Source organism: Parasteatoda tepidariorum, chromosome 3, assembly GCF_043381705.1.
Source record: "Parasteatoda tepidariorum isolate YZ-2023 chromosome 3, CAS_Ptep_4.0, whole genome shotgun sequence".
Classification (NCBI taxonomy): domain Eukaryota; kingdom Metazoa; phylum Arthropoda; class Arachnida; order Araneae; family Theridiidae; genus Parasteatoda; species Parasteatoda tepidariorum.
Window position 1 is genome coordinate 23,780,903 of NC_092206.1, and position 22,517 is coordinate 23,803,419.

At 30.9% G+C, this 22,517-nt stretch overlaps 1 protein-coding gene and 1 long non-coding RNA gene across 3 annotated transcripts in view; one reads left to right on the forward strand and one right to left on the reverse strand.

The window, feature by feature from the left end:
- LOC107443022 (sodium/hydrogen exchanger 9B2) overlaps positions 1-17,059 on the reverse strand; it is a gene marked incomplete in the record, with an annotated part of 45,853 nt that extends 28,794 nt beyond the window's left edge. Inside the window, 1 exon segment of the mRNA XM_043051500.2 lies at positions 16,624-17,059. Coding sequence (XP_042907434.1) covers positions 16,624-16,652 — 29 coding nt within the window.
- LOC139425131 (uncharacterized) lies at positions 1,178-20,272 on the forward strand. 2 transcript variants are annotated; one of them, XR_011636361.1, is made up of 2 exons: positions 1,178-1,336; positions 19,222-19,438. It is a non-coding gene; the product is annotated as an uncharacterized lncRNA (long non-coding RNA). The 2 variants fall into 2 exon arrangements; XR_011636362.1 differs by lacking the exon at positions 1,178-1,336 and adding an exon at positions 6,523-6,653 and having other exon boundaries at positions 19,222-20,272.
- The last annotated feature ends 2,245 nt before the right edge of the window (positions 20,273-22,517 follow it).

The window sequence follows — 22,517 nt, forward strand, 5'->3', positions numbered from 1 at the left end:
AAATAATAATAAATACTAATTTATTGACTTTTTCATTTTGGTTCAAGCAACAAATTTTAAGAGAAATAAAAGTTTACATTGTAATTTCGACCAGCTATAGCCTAGAAAAAAGTCTCCAAAAAAGCTAGCTAGTCATTAAAGGCCGTTGGATTGTAAATTAGCGTTTCAAACTTCAAAAAATAAATAAATACTTTTAAAATATTAAATGGCAATTATAAAGAAAATTTTAAAAGTATACTAGTGAGAAATTTTTTTTTAGAAAATTGCAGAATAATTAAAATAACATTCAAATAAAATAAATTTAGAAGTTTTTAATTAATAATAAATTTAATATTTGGAAGAAAAACATTTCTTTTTCACTTCAGACTTTGGAAAAACGAAGATTACTCGTTGTGAAGTATGTCAGTTCTTTTTTTACATGAAATTATAAAACTGTTTGATCTAAAATAAATTTATGCAAAATCACCTTAATAGTAATTCTTTTCTTATTTAAATTGATGAAGAATTCATGATTAAATTGATGATTCTTTTTTTATTTAAACTTTTTCCAATTAAATTATTTCCCGTAATTACTTTGCATTAAAATAGAACTTTTTTTTTTTATTGAATTATCATTGTCTCTTAGAACATGGATTTCTATAAGTTTATTTTCCAATATTTTCAATTAATTAAAATAACTTATAAATAAAACAAACTAAATATTTGTGGAATATTTTACCAAAAAATAAATTGATTATTTGGGAGCAAAACAGAAGTTACGTTTATAACTTGGGAATTCTTTTTCTAAAAATTTATTTTTCTGTAATACTAAAGACAATTTCTGTCACATTTTACAATTGAAAGAATATGAAAGAAAAGCTATAGATTATAAGAAAAAAAATGTGCCTTTTAAAAACAATAATTTTTTTTTAAATCTCAAAATTGAATTAAGGTGATTGTTCAAATTAAGCAAACTTACCCGTTACTTTTTCCCCTCTCCAATTCAGTTCAGTTCGGAATTAGGAACGCGGAAAAAATATGCACAAATCGTTTGAAAAATGAAAAACAAAAGAATCGGATATTATAAAAGAAAAAAGTACAATTGTTTAATCCATCATTCTGATGTTGTAAAGTGGAATAGATGAAGTAAAATTCCCTTAGGGAAACTATGCAAGACCTCTCTTTATGCTACTAAAGATTTAAAAGAACTTAACGGAAGCATTTGCAGCCACTTTACACATCTTGTCTGTACCTCTACTGTTTTTTTCTTATTATTTTACGATCGACTATTGCAGTAATACTGCGCATAACTGCCTCATCTTTATGCCAATAGGACTTTAACGAGAGAAGTTATCAGGTATTTTTATGGCTCCCCAGATGTTTTCCTTTTTTATTTTTTTAATTTTTGTACGATAAATATTTAGACAAGGAAGCGAATGAATGAAAAATCCGTTCGCTCTCCTCTCACGATTAATCCGAATTCTCTAAAGAATTTCTGGAATATTTTTGAAGAATGCCACCTGTTTTAAAATACACGCGGTGTTAGAGGGAGGCATTAGACTGGGTTTATTTTTCTCAAGGTTAGAATGTTTACAACTATACTGATTACACAAATTTAAAATCAATGGTTAATGAAGTACTATAGAAGCAAACAATAATAGCAATATTTGTACTGATGTACAGTACCAACATGCTGTAGTATTCTTTTTTCATTTCTAAGTCAATAAAATTTAAAAATTCAGTAATTTACAGTTTACTTCTGGATTTGTTTATTAATTTATTTCGAAAGAACTGCTAATCCGCACTGTCAATATAAGTAAGGAAAGGTTTCTTATTCTTAGTAAAAATTTAGACTCGTGATAAAAATTAGCGACCAAGTATGCTTCGCTGTCTAAAGAACTATTTTTCGATAAAAATAATCAATTCAACAAGGCTCTTGTAAGTAATTGTAAACAGGGAAAATAAGGTTAAAACGAGAAAAAACACAAATAATGCAATATTAACAGACACGCGATTGTTTCGATACTATAATGAAGTACATATTTCATTAAAAAGTACCTAAACTATCAAATATCACTTTATTTGGCTTTTTTTTTATATAACCGTCATTGAACAGCCGACCCAATTTTATGGATATACGACTACTAATGTTCAACTGCGTAGCCTTGTAATTTTGAACCCAATCCAGAAGACAAGGGAACTCCTGGACCGAGTATTGGGAGAAATCTGCCTTCGTGGAGGACTTTTTGATGGATCAAAGCCACATTTGCGTTACATGGAGAGGAAGACCACGAGAACCTCTCACTGTTAGCCTGACAGCAAGGGGACTCTAATCCATGATCCGTCTACCACCGAAAATATTTCACGCCAGCACAGTGGTCGGTGCAAGCTGGATGCGGAATTCGTATAGACTGGGATTCGAACCCAGTTCGCCTCACTGGAAGGCGAACGCTATATCCCCAGAGTCACAGAGGCTCATTTGACATAGTTTGTAATTTTTTCTTGTTTTCTATGAGAACAAAGTCAAAGATGAGAAAAAAATACATATTATTACACACATATAAACAGGCAAATGATCGTTTCGGTATTATAATTAGCATTTTATTCTCCGTAACTGAAACGACAAAACGTTTATACGACATTATTTGTGGCCTTTTTAAGATTTAGGCAATTTGTTTTGTTCATTTATAAACACAGCACAAAGTTAAATCTTTTTTATTCAGAAAGCTTATATTTATTTATTTAGCGATCATAAGATATCTTATTTATCCACATAAAATAATAAGAGAACATCAAAAAAATTTAAATGGGACATCCTCCGCCTATAAAAGAACTGTTTTCCCAAATGACTGTGTTTATAATAAATAGGAGGCTCCACCCCCTGTCCACTTTGCTCGCCAACCCTTGTAATTGATTCTCATTTATCATCGTTTATTTCTTCTAAAACGTCAGCATTTTCCACAAAAATACAGAACATTTAAGTTTTAAAATTGTGCATTTATTTTAGCTTTATGTAAGAACGTTTTGTTAATTGTCACAAAATAGTTAATTACCTAGATTTGGCAAAAAAAATTATCTGTTCTTGAAAAAAATTAATACAAGGAATACAGATTTGAAGATTTAATAAAAAGAAATAAATGGGAAAGTAATTTCACTCATTGAAGAGACAATTCAAATAGGGACAGATTTGTATCGCTATTTATCAAGTTTTTTTCCAAAAATTTCACTATGATTGTTAAGATTTATATATGGTAAGATGTAATAGCTCTCTCTTTTGTTACTTTTGATTGACACCAACTCGAACGTATTAAATAAAGATCTCGAGAGAGAAAATTAAATTTTCTTCAACAGTGGAATAATAGACAATATTAAAAGCAATAAAGCTGAAAAAAATCAGGAATAAGCACTTAAATTTGTAATTATAAATGTGATAATAAATAAATGGGAATTTCGAAATAAAAATAAATGAATGGAAATTTCGAATTAATGGGAATTTCGAGAAAAAAAAACTGTCTTTTAAATTATAATACAAAAATTTCATCATCAGCACATAAAATTTCAACATTGTAGTTTCGTTTCAGTGCACAGTAAATCGAAAAACAGGGTTTTTTTTACTACTAAGTCAATAGCTAATTCTCGAACAAACAATCGAATCGCATTTTTTATTCCATCGAAATTTTTTTTCACACCTTTGTGATTTCAAGTTCCTAAGTCTGAAAGATTTTGAATCAGCAATGTAAAAAGCGTAAAGCAAAAAAAGTGAAAAAAAAATCACTTAAAATCACTTTCGAACTAAATGGAATTTTGAAAGAAACTAAGTTCATAAATAAATATGGCCCCTTTAACATGCCTAATTTCAACTCAGTGGTTGTATTCCTGTGGCCTATAAAGTATGGTATTTTTCCAACTAAGTTTAACAATTAATAATTCTTGAATAAATTGTTGAGTATTAAGCTTTTTTATACCATTGTAATTCCTGTATACTTTTCTACATAACTTAGTAATTTAAAGTTTCTAAGTCTCATGTTTTTTACGAAGCAAAACAAAATGTAGCGTTAAGTTGAATGCTCAAAATATCGGCGAAGAAAACTATTTTTTAATAAAAAGAGATAATAGTATTACAACATGGGCACATTTCTTCACATACCTTCAGAAATATTTGAGGTTTTTCAACCCATAGGTTAAGATCTTATATTCAGACCTGTCACTCTCAAAGTCTTATAATTTTAACTCTAACTCAAAGGACAATGGTTGAAGTGCATATCCAGACAAACCTGTTTTCCAGAAATTGTTTTGTTTAAAATTAGCATTCATGTAAAAATAAGAGTTTATTGAGATGAGTGTTCCAGCAACTTTTAAATACAGGAATACTAGCTCAAATAACAATAAGAAAAAAATCGTATGAATGACCTAGTTTCTCCTTGATTGTTCCGTTTATGGGGCACGGAACAGTTTTACTATCTTAATAAGCAATACAAAGTAAACAATTGTTCTGGTTTCCCTCTTTATCAGGTGCCTAATACTTATAGCAAGCATGCATTTAAAGCCGCGATGGCTCAGGGGATAGAGCGTTCGCCTCCGGGCGAACCGGGTTCGAATCCCAATCGATACGAATTCCGCATCCGACTTGCACCGACCACAGTGCTGAGACTTGAAATATCCTCAGTGGTAGACGGATCATGGGTTAGAGTCCTCTTGAAGTCAGGCTAACCGTGGGAGGTTCGCGTGGTCTCTCTCTCTCCGTGTAACGCAAATGCCGGTTCGTTCCATCAAAAAGTCCTCCACGAAGACAAATTTCTTCCTATACTCGACCCAGGAGTTCCCTTGTCTTCTGGATTGCGTTAGAAATTACAAGGCTACGGAGTTGGACATTAGAAGTCGTAAACCCATAAAATTGGGTCGACTGTTCAACGACGGTTATAAAATAAATAAAAAAAACATGCATTTAGAATGAATATTACCAACCTAATAAAAGTTGAAACCGAAAATAGGAAAATTGGAGATATTTCCTTTTCTTCGGATAGCAGCAGAACCTTACAAAGCAGTGCATAATTTGAAACCCAAATTTTTGTAGCATAAATTTGCACCGAATGCTTTGTCGGTTTTTTACCCATTTTATACGTTTCAGAGTTAACTCCGCCTGTTGTAATGTACTTCTGTATTTTGATGTGTAAGCTTTCAAAACAACTTTTAAAGTCCTTGTTTGCTATGCTCTTCAATTCTGAAGTCTTTAATGTCTTCGATATTCTTAAAGCCTTTTTGTTTTAGGCTATATCGGAAATGCTTTTGAATGCATTCTGATATTGAAAAAGAAATTTTTTTATTTTTGATCCTTATTTTCTGAAATCGAAAATAAATTATGTAACTAAAAAATATTTGGTTCGGGGGAAAAAAAGCAGGCATGTACAGTTTGTCTACAGTAGGCACTCCCCCCGCCACAAAGTCTGCTGTGAAATGAAGAATAGGATAGGGTAGCTTCTCTTCACTCTAGGACAGGGGTGGCGAACCTTTCTGCACCAATGTGCCATTTTTTCAAAAAATTGTTTAATGAGGTCATAGACGTGCCGTCAAATAATTTTGACTTCGTGATTATTGGGAAAATAATAATACTAAATACTATCAACTCAAAACTCTTTATTTACTATGAAAAAAAATACATTTTGCAATGTCACAGTTATACGCGTAATTCAACTTAAAGTAACATCAGTGTGACTTCTGTTGTTGCAGATTGGATGGCAAATAACTTATATTAGGTTGTAAGATGTTAGTTTAAGCAGGACTGTTAAATTATTTTACTAGTTATTTATTGTTAGCTTGTTTTTTATGGTTATTAATTGTTTTTTAGCATTAATTGTAAATTGTTTTGTTAATTGTTTTTTTGTTTTTCGTGAATTTCAATTTAATTGTTANATGCTTTTGAATGCATTCTGATATTGAAAAAGAATTTTTTTTATTTTTGATCCTTATTTTCTGAAATCGAAAATAAATTATGTAACTAAAAAATATTTGGTTCGGGGAAAAAAAGCAGGCATGTACAGTTTGTCTACAGTAGGAACTCCCCCCGCCACAAAGTCTGCTGTGAAATCAAGAATAGGAGAGGGTAGCTTCTCTTCACTCTAGGGTTTAGGACTAGCACAATAGACCGAATAAAAAGATTCCCTTTCTCTCACCGACACCTGTCCTAAACAGTGACCCGAGACCCCTACTTGAAATAGTTATACCTCGTTACCATAGTCAACACTACGGGTCCAGACGAATGGGTGGGGGAGTTCTTACTGTAGACTAACAATATCCTTTATTTATTCTCACCTGTCTCACACATTAGGAGAGAATTTGGAATTGAAAGGCACATTGGAAAAAAATCCCTATTGGAAAAAAAATCCCTATTGAAAAAAAAATCCCCATTGGAAAAGAAAATTCCTATCTTCTATTATTCCTTTCCGCGTTTCACCTTCGCATTTCCCTTCTGACGTCACATTTAACATTATGGAAATGTCCTTCTACAAATCGCTTGACTTAATTGTTTCTTTCTTAAGAAAACGACAGACAACAATGAAATCTCAAAAAAGTAAGACATTTGAGACTGAAAAGGTACTGTTAAAATGAGTAAATATAAATTCAACTCAAAGAAAGCTTTAAAGATTTTACTCAATTAAATGAACATCATTAAAGCAGTAAGCAATATTTTTCACTCATAAATTTATTTTATTATTAATACGCTATGAATTATAGATATATAAATTCTATCTTAGTTGCGTGATTATTATCTTGAATTGGTGATAAAACTGGTGTTTTGTTACGACTTCAAACGCGTTTACGAAAATTTCCTCTTTTTATGATCAATTTTTAAATTGTAGGCGAGACTAAGGAGCTTGTCACAGAAGTACTCATTTTTAATATTTAGCTACTTGGATATTTTCTCGATAATTGTAATTTACGCCAGTGGAAAGAATTTAGTTCGAAAGTTGCTAAGGTATACATAAAATGCACCATTTTTGACATACTTATTTCTACTTTTTTTTTAAACCACTATCCTTTTCGTTCGATTTCTATTCATTTATTTATCATTCGATTCGGCTTAAAAAATACACAAATAATGTATCACTTCTTTTGGTAGCCACTAGATATCAAAGCAAAAAGTGTAAATTAGTCAAAAAATAGTACTTTTTATGCATGAAAACCATCCCAATTTGTGAACTAAGTACTATTGAAATATCCATTGAAAACCATACTTGTCTAGATATAGCAATGTCAGATGGGTAAATAGGTAGTTAAACATCGTGCTTTTTGTGTATAAAAATTATTACTTCTTAACTATCAGTTACATAATTTTAAACTTAAAAATTACATCAAGAAACAATACATATTCTGTATAGATAATATTTAAGTTTTTCCCGCAAAACCTGACGTGAGGGGTAATGCAACGTTTTACCGCTTTCTAAGAAGAGGGTATTTTGCAGAAGTTAATAAAAAAAAAGAAAAAGAATAGAGAGAGAGAAAGAGAGTCAGTATTGCTAGATATAAATCTTACATTAAAATTGAATTTTTGAAAAACATAAAAAAGTGAAATTAAAGGAGAAAAAAAGCAGTTTCCAATTTGAACTATTATAATGATGTAAGTTTATCATTGTATATAATTAATAAGTAAAATTACTTCCAATTTATTTCTTCTTTTGTCACATTCCAAGCCCAAGTAATCATTCATTTTATAGTGATTCACATATTGACAATGTTGTTACTTAACATTACAATAATTATGCATTTCATTAACCGAATGTTCTTTATTTCGTGCAAAATGCTGAATTTTAAGGGAAAAAAACAATGGTGACTAAAAAGTAATTACGGTTCTTGGTGATTGGAGAAATTGTAAAGTAGTATTATCATGCATTAGAGAATGGTTTATACCAGCTTTATTTGATTAACTGACATTTTCAGGTTGAAAATGGATAATTATTAGTTGAAAGCAGGAGAAAGCAAACATAAAATGGTACGTGTAATTCTATCTACAAAATTACGGATGATGACGACATCAAAGTCAGTTGCATCCAATAAAGAAAAATTATATTTGTAACCAAGCAATAAAGTAGTAGTTTTCTATCTTTTCAGCTGCTCAAAATTTTCTCACGCGTGTGCTGTTATTTAGAAGTATTATAGGACAGAATATCAATAAGAAAAACTGTAAAAAATTGAATATTGACTTTTCTTTCGTCTTCTTTTATGCGTTTGCGTTCAAAAGCAATCTTTTTTCGTACTCCTTTCCCTTCATTTTTTCTTTAATTATTTTTATTTTCTAAGAAAAAAAGCAAGAGTTCTAAAAGGAATATATTCTTTTAAAATATATATTCTTTTTTTCTTTCTTTTTTCTCTTTTTTTTGTCGGTCAGGTGCTCCTGACTGCGAAGTCAATGGCCGCGGGTTCGAACTCCGCTCTGGGCATGGATGTTTCCCTCTCTTGTGTGTGATGAGTAAATGTGGTTCACCCTATGAACGGGTTTGTGGCAGTGTGGCATGGGCAATGTTACACCCCTCCGTGACTTTGCTTCACAGGTGCCCACTGGGTAACGCGAAATGAGTAACAACTCTGGCATCTTCTAAGGCGAAACGAATAAAGTTCAGTGCCTGCCATTCGGGGAAAAAATATTCTTCTTTTTAATTAATATTGTGTTTAAAAGAATTTTCAGACATAAAAATATTGCTTTTCGACTTGATGTCTTTTATACCAAATATCAGATAAATGACAGACCAAGATTTGCATCCTGAAGTGTTTCCAGTAATTCACGTAACATCTGTGTCCAGACAGAACTATTGCTAGACTTCTGGGTGGGCTGAGTAACACATTTTGAGAGGGCTCTAACTAGTCAGCTTCTAAATTTACACAGCTATTCTTGTATTATAAAATACAATAGATTTTATTAGAACTAGAAGAAATAACTTTTAACCAATAGAACGATTGAGTTATATCAAGTACTAGATGGCTAAGCTTCCTGTTCGCTACCGCTCAACACAAAAAATCTCTCAGAAAGCACAAAAAACGTCTTTACAATATTACAAATCCTTCTAACCTTAGGATTTCTTCTCTTTTAAAAAATACCTTATTCCGCTATTGAAAATAGAAACAATAGTGTATTCTTATTGAAGGTAAAGGGAAACATGATACAACAATATATCAAACTATTTGTTTTTTCTTTCCATGAGCACATTTATCAAACCTTTCATCCGATCGACTTTGTATTAAACAGACATAAAGTAAACATGATTTTTAATTCGTAAATGGAGTATCAATAGCTTAAGATTACTCTAAAACGTTAACTTTTAGAACAATTCCCGAAGCATAATGATAATTATCGGTAACTCAATAACTTTAACTAATGCAAGAAATTACAGTGTAATTAAGTTAGTTTTAATTAAGATCTTTTTAATGTGTACAACGGTGCACGAAAATAAACCAAATCTGACTTTTATTTTGATCGGGTTTGCTTCTTCTGGCATTTATAACAAACACATTTTATAAACGTATTAATAACATATTTTTTTAGAATATGTCCATAAATGAATTTTCTTTGAAGATGCAGTTTAAATATCCTTCTTGCATACTAAACTTTCAAATTTTTAGTATTTTTTAATTTTTAAAACTATCCTTATAACTACAAATAACGTCATAGCGAATTGTTTTTCTAATATTATTGCTTATGGATTAAGTAACAATTTTAAGTAAGCAGTAAAGAAAGAATAGAAGAAAGTAGAATATATCGAAAATAAAAAAAACTAAAAACAATGCTAACAAGCCAACTTATCTATAATTAATTTCACTATTTCATTACATTATATTAGTGTGAGAGAGTTAGAAGAGAGAGAGAGAGAGAGAGAATGAAGAACAAAAAAAAAATATTTAACTTCCAAACAGATCAAAAAGAAATATTCATGTAATAAAAAAAAATAAAAAAAAACGGAGTGAAGTTAAAAGAATTAAAGAGCTGAAAGGTTGAACGACAATAACTGGAAGGTTGTTATTAATAGATTCGTTTTGTCAAGGATATTCTCCGTATGATNAAATATTTAACTTGCAAGCAGATCAAAAAGAAATATTCATGTAACAAAAAAAAAATCAAAAAAACGGAGTGAAGTTAAAAGAATTAAAGAGGTGAAAAGTTAACGACAATAACTGGAAGGTTGTTATTAATAGATTCGTTTTGTCAAGGATATTCTCCGTATGGTGGAACTGAATAATTCGTCAAGCTAGAAGTCGGTTTCTTCCAGTTTTCACTAGTTTAGATAACCGGTTAATAAACTTTCTTAAATGTAAGGTTTTATTTTAGGTTACGGAAAAGGAAGTGTCAAAAAAAGAAAGAAAATCTCATTAACTTAAGGGTGTTGCCTTTTAATGTTAAATATGCGAAATTTCCATTTATAAGGGCTAGTAGATATTTTCTATTTGATCAATATAGATCATGAATATCTCAATAGATATCAATATTTTATTTGATCCATATTATCATCCGTAAAACAAATTTAACAGCCTACATAACTTTTGTTATTCACTTTTCGACAAACAAGAGCACTCAAAATTTTAATAGGGGTTTTAAGGTGAATGACAACACAAGTTTTAATAGTTTTCTGACCGTGCTGGCAAACGTCTTCTTATGAAACCTAATCGAAAGTATTATCATTTTATTTCATTTTATATTATATAACCGTCATTGAACAGCCGACCCAATTTTGGGTTTACGACCAATAATGTTCAACTCCGTAGCCTTGTAGTTTTGAACCAATCCAGAAGACAAGGAAACTCCTGGATCAGTACCCCCAGAGGTATGATTTGTTATAGGAACATGGATGACTTAGTGACTCGACAAATTTAACATGCATCAGTCACCATTTACAACACGGGAAATCTTCGGCCGGCGGGGATCGAACCCACGACCTCTTGGACACGGGCCCAGTGCCCTACCAACCAGGTTATCCCGGCCATGTATTATCATTAGAAATTCCAACCACTTTAAGACTAGCTAGAGCTGGGGTCGTCAGCTGTGGTGACTCAGGGGATAGAGCGCTCCCCTACCAATGAGGGGACACGGGTTCGAATCCCAGCGATGGCTGGTCGATGCGAATTCTGCACCCGGGTCGCACCGACCAAAGTGTTGACTTAAAGCGAATTCCGGTTAATTGCATCAAAAAAAAATCCTCCACGAACGTTAATTTGTCCCAATATTTGATACGGGAGTCTTCAGGATTGTGCTTCAAAATTACAAGGCTACAGAGATGAATATTGATAGCAGCAAACTAAGAATTGGGTCGGTTGTTCAACACCAGTTATAAAATAAAATGCATGTCTGATAGTATACATGCCGACACTCGATCAGGGCCGGATTTAAGTTCGGTGGGGCCCTAAGCTACTGAAAATGATGGGGACCTTATAAGTTCAATTCCATTTCTATACACCTAAAGTAAACTGTCATTATTTTTTATTGTTGAGTATTAACATTATATTATTAAAAAATTTGATAATATTACTTTATTGTTAAATATATTAATTGTGATGAGACTATTATGTAGAACCTTTCTTTTATTGCACATATTTTTTGAACGAGGTAAAAAAGTTACAACAGAAACACAATTTGAGCACAGAGTAAAAATTTGGCGTGCTGGAAGGGCCGCTATATATTTAACAGAGTTTTTTTTTTTTAATTCATTTTGAATATATTTTATTTGCAATTTTTTAAGGTTTTTTCGATTTTTTTTTCATTTGTTTTTTCTTTACGTTATATTTTGCTTTGCTGCTCAAAATCTTGGAAGTAAGACATTTTGAATCTATGAAGAAAATATGCAAAGAGTTAGAAATAATACAGGAAAATACAATTTGATTATTAGTTTTATTTTTTTAATAACCGCCGTTAAACAACCGACTCAATTTTGAGTTTACGACTACCGTAGCCTTGTAATTTTGAACCCAATCCATAACACAAGGGAACTGCTGGATCAGTACCCAGAAGTATTTATCTATTATGAGAACTTGGAGGACTTTGTGACCCCGACAGATTTAACTTGCTTCAGTAACCATTTTACACATGGGTAATCTTCTGTTTTCTGGATTCAAAATCCCATTCTCACGAACACGAGTCCAACGCCCTATCAACCAGGCTATCCCGGCCAAATTTATTAATTTATTTTATAACAGTCATTGCACAGCCGACCCAATTTCAAGTTTACGAATACTAATATTCAACACCGTGGTCTTGTCATTTTGAACCTAATCCAGCAGTCCCTACACTCTGGAGCAGGTGAGGGCCGTTATATTAATACTGTTTGCAAAAATAAAAATAATAAAAAGAACATTTCGTAAGCTGATATTATTTAATTGATGCTTATATAAAAAATATTTCTTCATTATTTTTGCTTTCTTTTTAATTGTTTTAAGTACATTTGTTAAATTTTAGTGCAGGAATAAAAATTTTCATTATTTATGTAAATTTTTGGCTTATATTTTTAAGGATGTATTTAATCAGGGGTCTGTCCAGACATTTTGTGAAAGGTCCGTTTTTGTAAAATTGTGAAAAAATTACTCGTAATTTGTGAATATAAAATAAACGTTAAGTCACATTCTTTCAACCAGGGTCCGCTTTTGTGAATTTGGGCAAATAGGGTCCGTTATTGCAAAAAAACTTTTTCAAGGAGTTTTTAAATTGTAAAGACATACAAGATTATGCTCAACACTGTAAAATTATAGTTAAAGAAATTAAATTTTAAAAAATAAACAGCAATTGCAGCGACTAAATTAGCGATTCAACATATAAATAATTGGTATTTAGCCTATACTGCTGAACGCAGAATATTTATTTCGGACGAATAAAGGAAGAAGCGTCTGCCGAAGACAAAATTTAGTTCATTTACATCTGTCTTTCTCCTCCCCTTCCTGGGAAGGGTTTATTCGATTAACAAAACAATAATGAAGATAAACAAATTTATAAAGGTCCGATTAAAAGATAAATTATTTTGTGAAGGGTCCGTTTTTATGAAAAGATATTTTGTGAAGGGTCCGTTAACGGACTCGAATTTCTTCTAAACAGACCCCTGATTAAAGGGTCTATTATATGTCAGAGAGAATAAATATGATACTGGTTTTGGGCATCTAGCCAAAACGAGCATTCAACATATCAATGTAACACAAACAATTAGCTTTAGATAATTACAATTGTAGAATAATTATTTTATTATGGAATGAAATGTTTTAAAAGACAAATATGTTTAATATTTAATCAATGAAGAAACAGAACCAATTTGAAATGTAACGAATTTATTATTTTTAATTACTGATAAATTTTGTGACAGAAAAAAAATTAAAGCCTGATAGATTTCAGAATTTTAGAAACATCCTCTAGTTTTACTATTCAATCAAATAGGTTTCGATGTCGTTCATCCCGCCTGTCTCATAAGCGATTCAACATATTTCAATATCATTTCTCTTTCGTTCTTACTTAATATTAATTTGTTTACGACAGTTAATTAGTATACCTTTTTTACTACATTTTTCGAGGAGTTTAAAAATATAATATTGAGGATTTTAACCGAAATGAAATTTGCTTTCCGACAAGCGTCCGACAAAGTAAAAAAAGAAAAAAAATGCATTTTGGGCTTCAGAGGGCCTCAGTTCCGAATAAAACTTTTAAAAAAAGAGGGGGGGAGTAGGATTTGGGGGCCTTTGTCATCTCGGGGCCCCAAGCTACAGCTTATAGCTTATACGTAAATCCGGCATTGCACTCGATAATGATTTTTGCAAGGTGAAACTGTCATTCTGATAATAATGATCAAATTAAATCTTGTCAATTTATGAACTTACTTATCACTTTGAACAATTATTTTCCCTTATGACCAATATTATAGACAAATTAAGAAGTCGTTTAATGATGAATGCCTCAAAAGTTGCATGGTGTTAAAAATTCATCGTTGGAGAAACTTACTCTTAAGTTGGAACAGCTTTACTCAAAGTGAAAAAAAAACATTACTCTAAGTGAAAACAACTTTCTGCCTCTACTCAATCCCAAAAATCTAATTAAATGTAAAAAAATATGAGACTCAAATAAGTAACATTAATTTGTATTTTAGGCAATGCTAGATAACTTACTGGAATAAAGTTTTTTACTGTAAAGTTTATTTTAACAAGTTAAAAAATAGGGGTAATAAAAAAGACAAAATAAGTTTATCCCTTTTCTTTAGAACTCTGAATAATATTTTCTGTTACCAGGTCAAATAAAGTTTTACAATAAATACACGTTTCACAGCAGATTAGTTACCTTTTTAAGTAGATAAGTTATTTGTTGATGCATGCATTTGCAATTGGTTCTTTAAAAAAAAAATAATTTACCACACAGAGAAAAAAAATAGCTTTACTGTAGCTTAGAAAAGCTTACAAATAGCTGAAATGTCGCTTTGAGTTTGATAAAAAAATACTATGAGTTACAATTATTATTTTTCTAAATATTACGAGCAAAATTTAGTTTCATTTTGCCACTTAATGACATGTTAATAATTTTTCATGGTAAACTAACATACACAAATTTTTAAAAAAAGGGAATTTACTAAAACAAATATTTAAAAAAGACTAGTGAAATTTTTCTAGTGAACTAGAAAAATTTCACTAGCCTTTTGTCACGTCTAAAACTAATAACTTAGAACGAAAGCATAACAAAACTTCTTTCTAAAACAGACCCCCCTTCCCCCAAACTATCCTTCGAAAGTTACACTATGTTTTTCGTTTTGGGTGTTACAAAATAGAATTATTTTCTGCTCCTTATTCCACTTGAAAACATAGTTTCTAAAATCATTATTTCAATTTCATAATCAAATATTTCATTTTATTGAATCTTATTAAGTTTCCACAATATTTTTCTGTGAAAATTTCAAACACCAATGGGTTTAATTCATTTTCAATATTTATTAATTTGTACATTTACTTTCATTTATGTGCAAATTGCGGTCTCGTTTGTGAACAGATTTTATTATATTATTAAATTATTTAAAAAAAATTATACGACATGAATAACAATAACAGAGTTATTACTTAAGCTCTTTGAAAAATAAAAATACAAGTAATTGCAAACTCAACTGATTTAATTTTTTTTTTTGTTATAAAAGCTAGAAAAGTGTTTTGAATTTTTTGAGAAAGATTACATTTTAAGAGAATACAATCAAATCTAAAAACAGTTTCTGACTTACTTTGATTTTCACGTATTTGAAAAATAAACTATAAAAGCTGATAAAGACAATAGGAAAGTTATGTGATACTTAGATTACAGTATTTTTTAGTACTATTGTAATTTAAATTTTTTTTATGGAAGAAATTTAGATTTGAACATGTTTACAATCGAAGAATTATGAATAATTCTTAAGACTTTCTACTACTACATAGATTTATAAGAAAATAAAAAAGTGCTGAGGAACTAGTGGTAATTGAAATTTGATTGCGTTACTTTTACATTAGCATAAAAATAATTAATTTTGAAACATAACAAGTTTTTTTTTAATAAATCTATTAAAGCATTCATTTCTAACCAAAGAATGCTCAGTATACATTTAAGAAAATTTACTAAATATATCTAGTGAGTATTGTGATACAAATCACGTTTACAACTTTTAATGATATATTTTAATATATTAACAAAACAGGACAAAATTATTAATAAGGTATAGGTTATTTTGTTTAGTTTTTTTTGTTTGTTTTTTTTTTGTTTTCTTTAATTTAACATGTAATAGCTTTCATTGTTCTTTAAATGCTGTTGATAGTGGTTTAGATTAATATATTGAATAAAAACAATTATTGTGTTAACTATATTACAGGAGAACAAATTACAGGTTAAAAAATATACCAGTGAACAATTTAGAGCTAAAAACGCATGTTACAAACGCATGAAACTTAAAAATTAAATTGAAATAATAACTTTTAATTTAACAGTAGAAAGCTTTTGTTTTATTGCAAGTTATTTTCAATTGAATTGTTCTTTATCGAAGATCTAATTAATCATCAATAGTATAGACATTATCATAAAAATTCCGCTTGGATAAAAAATATTCTGATATATTCTGATCGGTTAGTTAAATTCAACTATGAAAATGATTTCTTAAAAATGAGTATTTTTGAAATGCAAAACAATGCCGTTGAAATAATATAGTTATTTTGAAATATTAACAAATTATAATTTAAGGAGCCAATAACGTAAAAATTTATAGGCTACTTTAAAATTATGTTATTATGTAATTCAAAACTTTAATTTAAAGAATAAATTTTAACTGCTTTAAAATTATAGCTACGAAACAATTTAGATCAAAAGTAAAATTTAAAGAATGAAGTTTAATTGCTTTATATACTATCACTGGAAAAGATGTAATGTAAAGAAAAAAGATAGTGAAATAAATTTAATTAGAGATTTACAAGTATTAAGTCAAAACTATAACTTAAAGATTGAATTTGATTTTTCTTTCATAAAATTGGCAGTTTAAACCAAAATACTTTTATGTTTATTTCTTTGAATTACTTAATTCTTCCAAACTTAAAACAATGAAACTAAAAACAAACCATATTTTAATAATATATAGCATTAGATATTTACAAAATCCAGTTAATTTGAAAGTAAATGAATATTGTCAGACATACTTTATTAATGGAGTCGTCGTTGAAGGCATTGCTGTATTTAAGCCGGTACTTAAATAATCCACCAGGTGAAAAATCAAATGTGATTTAATGCACGCAGCTACTGAACTGTCAAACACTATAAACAAAATAATTTTCAAAGAAACAGATGAATCATTTAGGTTTATCTTTTTTCGAACTACAAGCTCTAACTATCTCATCATTGATACTGTAGCATAACCTTTGATTCGACAGATGTTCTTTTTTTCTTTCTGCTTTGAACGCTGTTTAGAATAATAAATCAAGGACGTATTGGACGTCATTTAGCTCAGCGTCCATGTCTAATTAGATTTTAATTGAGTGTTTATATTTAAGATAATTTTATTTTAAGGTATGTTCCATTGAAGAAAAAGCTAGCTCATTCCTTTTTGTTATATTGATGAAAAACTTAAGTTAATTACTCGTTAAGAATTTATACAGTTATGAATAAAACTAAGAACAAATTGCGCTTCTTTCTTTTTTATATATAACATTGTTATTGGAATGGATTGGAGTTTTCGTCCCGCAGTGGACTGATCGTTAAGGCACGGTTCGCAGCAGATCACCGAAGTCAAGGCATCACTGGCTGCGGTCAGTGTGCAGGTGGATGACCACTTGGATTATTCTGCGTAGGGACCGAGGGTGTGCTGTATTGGTCCTCGTTAAACTATTCTACCGTAAAGTGCTAGACTTCGCGTGCAGGTTGTCGGGCTACCGAAGCGGGGGTGCCATCCCCTCTGCAGAGGATCAAAATTGTCTTCGAATCATCCTCAGGGATGTTTCCCAGACCGTCGCCAATAGCCCATTATGCAGCTCTAGTGCGACGTAAATGAGCTACAGCTACGGATTGGAGTTTTCTTTATTTATTTATTTCAGGGATAGCCTGGTTGGTAGGGCGTTGGGCCAATATCCGAGAGGTCGTGAGTTCGAACCCCGCAGGCAGAAGACTCCCTGTGTGTAAAATGGTGACTGGTGCATGTTGAATCTTTCAGTCACAAAATCCTCCAAGTTCTCAAAACAAATCAATACCTATTTGATTACTGGATCGGAGATTGATCGTGCTTTGGTTCAGGTCAAAATTACGATCTGCGAAATGGATTGATGGTGTGTGAATGTGCCCCTACCGTAAAACGGGTTGTAACGAATGCCTGTTGTCACAGGAACATCCTCAGGGATGTTTCCCAGACCATCTCCAATAGCCAATGGAGTACAGCTCTAGTGTGACGTAAATAAAAAGTTCTTTCTTTATTTCTTTTACATATACGGGCTCAGTAAAAGGAGCCTCTGTATCCAAAGGGTTTCACTCTTCTGCCAAATGCTGTAAAGAGTAGATGTAGCGGGTTCGAATTCCACTTTTACCCTAGATGTACCTTTATGATGGCCTTCTCTAACATGTGCTTTGTGTTCTTCAACCTAACCAGGGCTTATAAAATCCATTCTTTTTGATGAGCACACAACCTGCACATGTATATAGATAACAATAAATAAATAAATATTGCCGTTTCTTTCTTCTTCATTCATGAAACTGACAAGACTTTTCAGTGCCTTTGTTCGCTAGAGCCGAGAGCAAATATTTATAAATTTTTATTTATTACTACATATTCACTTGCAGGCTTGTGATTTCTTTACAAGTTATGACTTAAAAGCCCTTTTCAAGTTTAACTATATAATAAAGATAAATTAGAAAAGGGTTGGTAGATACTTTACTTACGTCGCACTAGAGCTGCACCATGGGATATTGTCGGTTTGGGAAACATCTCTAAGGATGATACATGTCATCTCAATTTTGTTCCACTGAAGAGAGGCAGGCTCCTCCGCTTAAGTAGTTCAATAACTTGTGCGCGAAGTCGAGTATTTTATCGTAGAATAATTTAGCAAGGACCTTTACCGCGCATCCACGGTCCCTAAGCAGGCTGATCAAAGCGGACGCTCACTTACTTTCTGACAGCAATCGGTGATTCCTGACTTCGGTGTTCTACAGGGTCTTTACTATTAGCACAGTGAGGAACCCACATGGCGATAAGTTGTGTCCCTTAGTGTCATATTGCCGATAGGGTATCGCCCGTGACCAACTGTATTCAATACATAAAAATCGTGAATTCATTAAGTTGTGCCCTTAATCGCCTTTGCTAATAAACACATCTTGTCGGAAGAAATTGACTCATGGCTTTGCGGTATTTGCAAGCTGACGATGCTTACCCAGAAAAGTATTTTATTGTTATCCTTGAATGTACTCCTTGCATACAAACACAGTCTTTAGAAATTCTTGAAGATCTATTTATTTATCCAGAATGGTATTGTTGCTTTGAAATTAACATATCGCAAAAGATTTATTGTGATCGAAAACTTTTACAACACCCAGAACTCGTGTTTCAAATAACATTTTACAGTGCTACTGCTTACAATAGTCCTGCTGAGACCCGATGGCAAAAAATGCAATTTTTACTTAAAAACATATAAATTAGAAGAAGCAAAGTCATAAATGCGATAAGTATTTTGAATAAAGTTTAGTTTTTTAATATAAATGAATTTTTGCAATTGTTTTTAATTATAACCAAAATAATAAATTTTTTCTGTTTTTAGCCAAATCAATACCTCTGGGGGTACTGGATCGGAGATTCGTCGTGCCCTGGTTCAAGTCAAAATTACGATCTACTGATGGATGGACGGTGTGTGAATGTAAAACGGGATGTGACGTATGCATGTTGACTCAGGATCATGCTCAAGGATGTTTCCCAGATCGTCACCAATAGTCCATGGTGCAGTTCTCGTGTGACGTAAATAAAAGAGCCTCAACGTACCCAGTTTTCAGCTTTTTTATATTGTAGGATTGTTATTGCGTTACTTATGCCACTTGCCAATACCAGCAAGCCTGGTTGAAACCAAGCAAATTTTAAAGGCAGTGAGTTCGTTTCTTACTTTTCTTCTAGGGCCCCGCTTAGCTTTGCGAAAATGGGTCCCGCTTAGCTTTGCGAAAGTTAATATTATGCTTATCATTCCAAATAGGCAAAGCTACTTCAATTAACATCTTCATCTATTTACCAATAAACATTGTCTGGTGTCCACCGAAAATAAAAGAAAGTAGGAAAAACCAAGACAACTCAGAATGTTCCCATCGGAACTAAATATTATTTACTAACATTATTTCCGCAAACGAGAATCTTAATCTGCATGATTAAATCGATAGATATCTTTCACGATATACAATTCCACGTGATTTTAATCTTTATTTTAAAAACAAGTAGATGAAATTCACCGCAAAAACAATCCAAGATAGGAAATGTTCCCTGAAATAGATTATTAAGTCGTTAACCCGATGAAACGTGCTTTTATCGATTTGAAATCATTATTGAGATCTTCGCTTCATTGAGAGAATAAATCTGTGGAGAAACAATCCACATTAACACAGGCACGACAAATAATTACATCATACAGCATGTGATAAGATAATTTTAAGACTGCAAAAACTTCATACCAGCAAATGGTTGATCATGTATTCAGTTTAAAAACATTTCATCTCTTTATCAATTTTTAAGTATTGACAGATTTATTCCAAAAGTAGAAAAATTTCATGATTAAATCGAAAAATGTCTCCTAGAAATTTTATTTATAATAATAAAATAGTTCTTCAAGGTTCAAATTGTAATGTTGTATTATTTAAAGTTAACAGTAAATATTTTAAGGATCACGATATTATTTAATACTGATTTAAAAACGTTACTTTAGAAACTATGATTCATTGTTTATCTTTTCCGTCTACAAACGAACCATTCGTGTTTATGTTTTATTCATCTGAAATGAATAACCACAATTTCTGAATAGGCCTAACCGTCAATTTTATAAAAACATCCAAAAAATACTACCGAAAAAAGAAAATGGATTATTTATTTAAAATTAAAATGAATTGGTAACAGAGAAAAAAATCGAAGTTTTATTTCTAATTATATGCTGAGTTTTTAAAAAAGCATTTTTGTAATCATTTGAAACTATTAAAAATGTCAAAAAATGCAATACTATTATTAATAAATGCGTACAAACCCTCTCAACATCGTAGTATTGTTCCAAGATAGTATTTTTTTATTTTATTTCATTTTATAACTAGCTTTTAATAACTTACTCCTTTTCGGATTCAACTCCACAGTCTCGTACTTTTGAACACAACCCAGAAGACTAAGGAACTCTTGTATCAAGCATTAGGATTAACTAGCCTTTGTGGGAAACTTTTTGATGGAACTAATCCGCATTTGCGGTTTTAAAAAGTTAAAACAAATTTCATTTACTTGTTTAAAAGCAAGAGGATGAAATTCACATAAAAAAACAATCGAAAATAAGAAATGTTCCCTGAAATAGATTATTAAGTCGCTAATTAGCTGAAACATGTTTTTTATCGATTTAAAATTATTATTGAGGTTTTCGCTTTATTGAGAGAATAAATCTATGGTGCTATAGAAGGGAATAATTTCAAATAATACAGTCAAATAATACAGAAGGGAATAATTTCAAATAATACGACAAATAATTACATAATATAACACGTGTTTAGAAAGTTTTATGACGGCAAAAACTTCACGACTACTATCTCTTTATCACTGTTTAAGTATTGATAGATTCAAACTAAAAATAGTAAAACTTCATGGTTAAATGGATAAGCTCTAATAGAAATCATATTTATAATAATAAAGTTCATGTTTAGGGTTCATAATGTAATTTTATATTATTTGAAGGCAAAGATAATAGTTTAAAAATCACGATGTCATTTAATACCGACTGAAAAAATATAATTTTAGAGACTATAATTCATTGTATACTTTTTACTACAAAAGAATTATTTTGTGTTTATGTTTTATTCATCTTGAAAGAGTAATCATAAATTTCTGATGGGGATAGTCATCAATTTAATTTTTTTTTAAAAAAAACCTTCTGAAACCTCTGTGGGCAAAAACAAAATGGATAATTTATTTAAAATAAAAATAAATTTAATATTAAAAAAATCGAATTTTGTTTCTTATTATACATTAATTTTTAATAAAATAATATTTTTATTATTTGCAACTTCTAAAAAATATCACAAAACTGCAAAGAAAAACGCAATATTTATGACAAAATGAACGCACACAAACTCTCTCAGAATCGTAGCATTGTTTCCATCTTCATTTTATAACCGGCCTTGAACAACCTACCCATTTTCGGGTTAACGGTTATCAATGAACCTAACCCAAAAGACAAGGGAACATCTGGATTAAGCATCGGGTAGAATTAGCTTTCGTGGAGAACTTTTTGATAGAACTAACTTGCATCTGCTTTATGTGGAGAGGACATACCCCGAAAACCTTCAATGTTTAGCCCGACGGTTAAACCATGATTCGCTTACGTTGGGATACCTTTACGTCAGCACTGGGGTCGAGCCGGAATCAGAATTCGATTTGGCCGTTACTGTAATTCGGGTCAGAGTCACCTCATTTGGGGAAGACTCTATACTTTGAGTCATCGTTCCTCCAGAACGGTACTTTGAAAAGGTCCAGAATTTCCATTAAGTATAGTACTAGTACAATACAGAGAAAAATTTTGCTTTGGGGGAAAAACACTCTCCTTTAATTTTGAAACTGTGACTTATATCATATTGCTCTACGTCTCTTAATTGTTAATTTTAAATTTCCGTAATAAGTAGGAGAAATACAACTAAAAACGGGGGAAAAAACGATAAAGAAAGGAAAAGAGGAAGGTTGATCGTACCACAACCATTTATTATAATTAATTAGTTTTTTTTTCTACCTTTCTTAAGATTATTAGATTTCAAAATTGCTTGGAAATTTGAATCGATTTACGTTAAATTAAAAAAAAATGAAATAAATGAAAGAATTAAAATATATAATGTATAG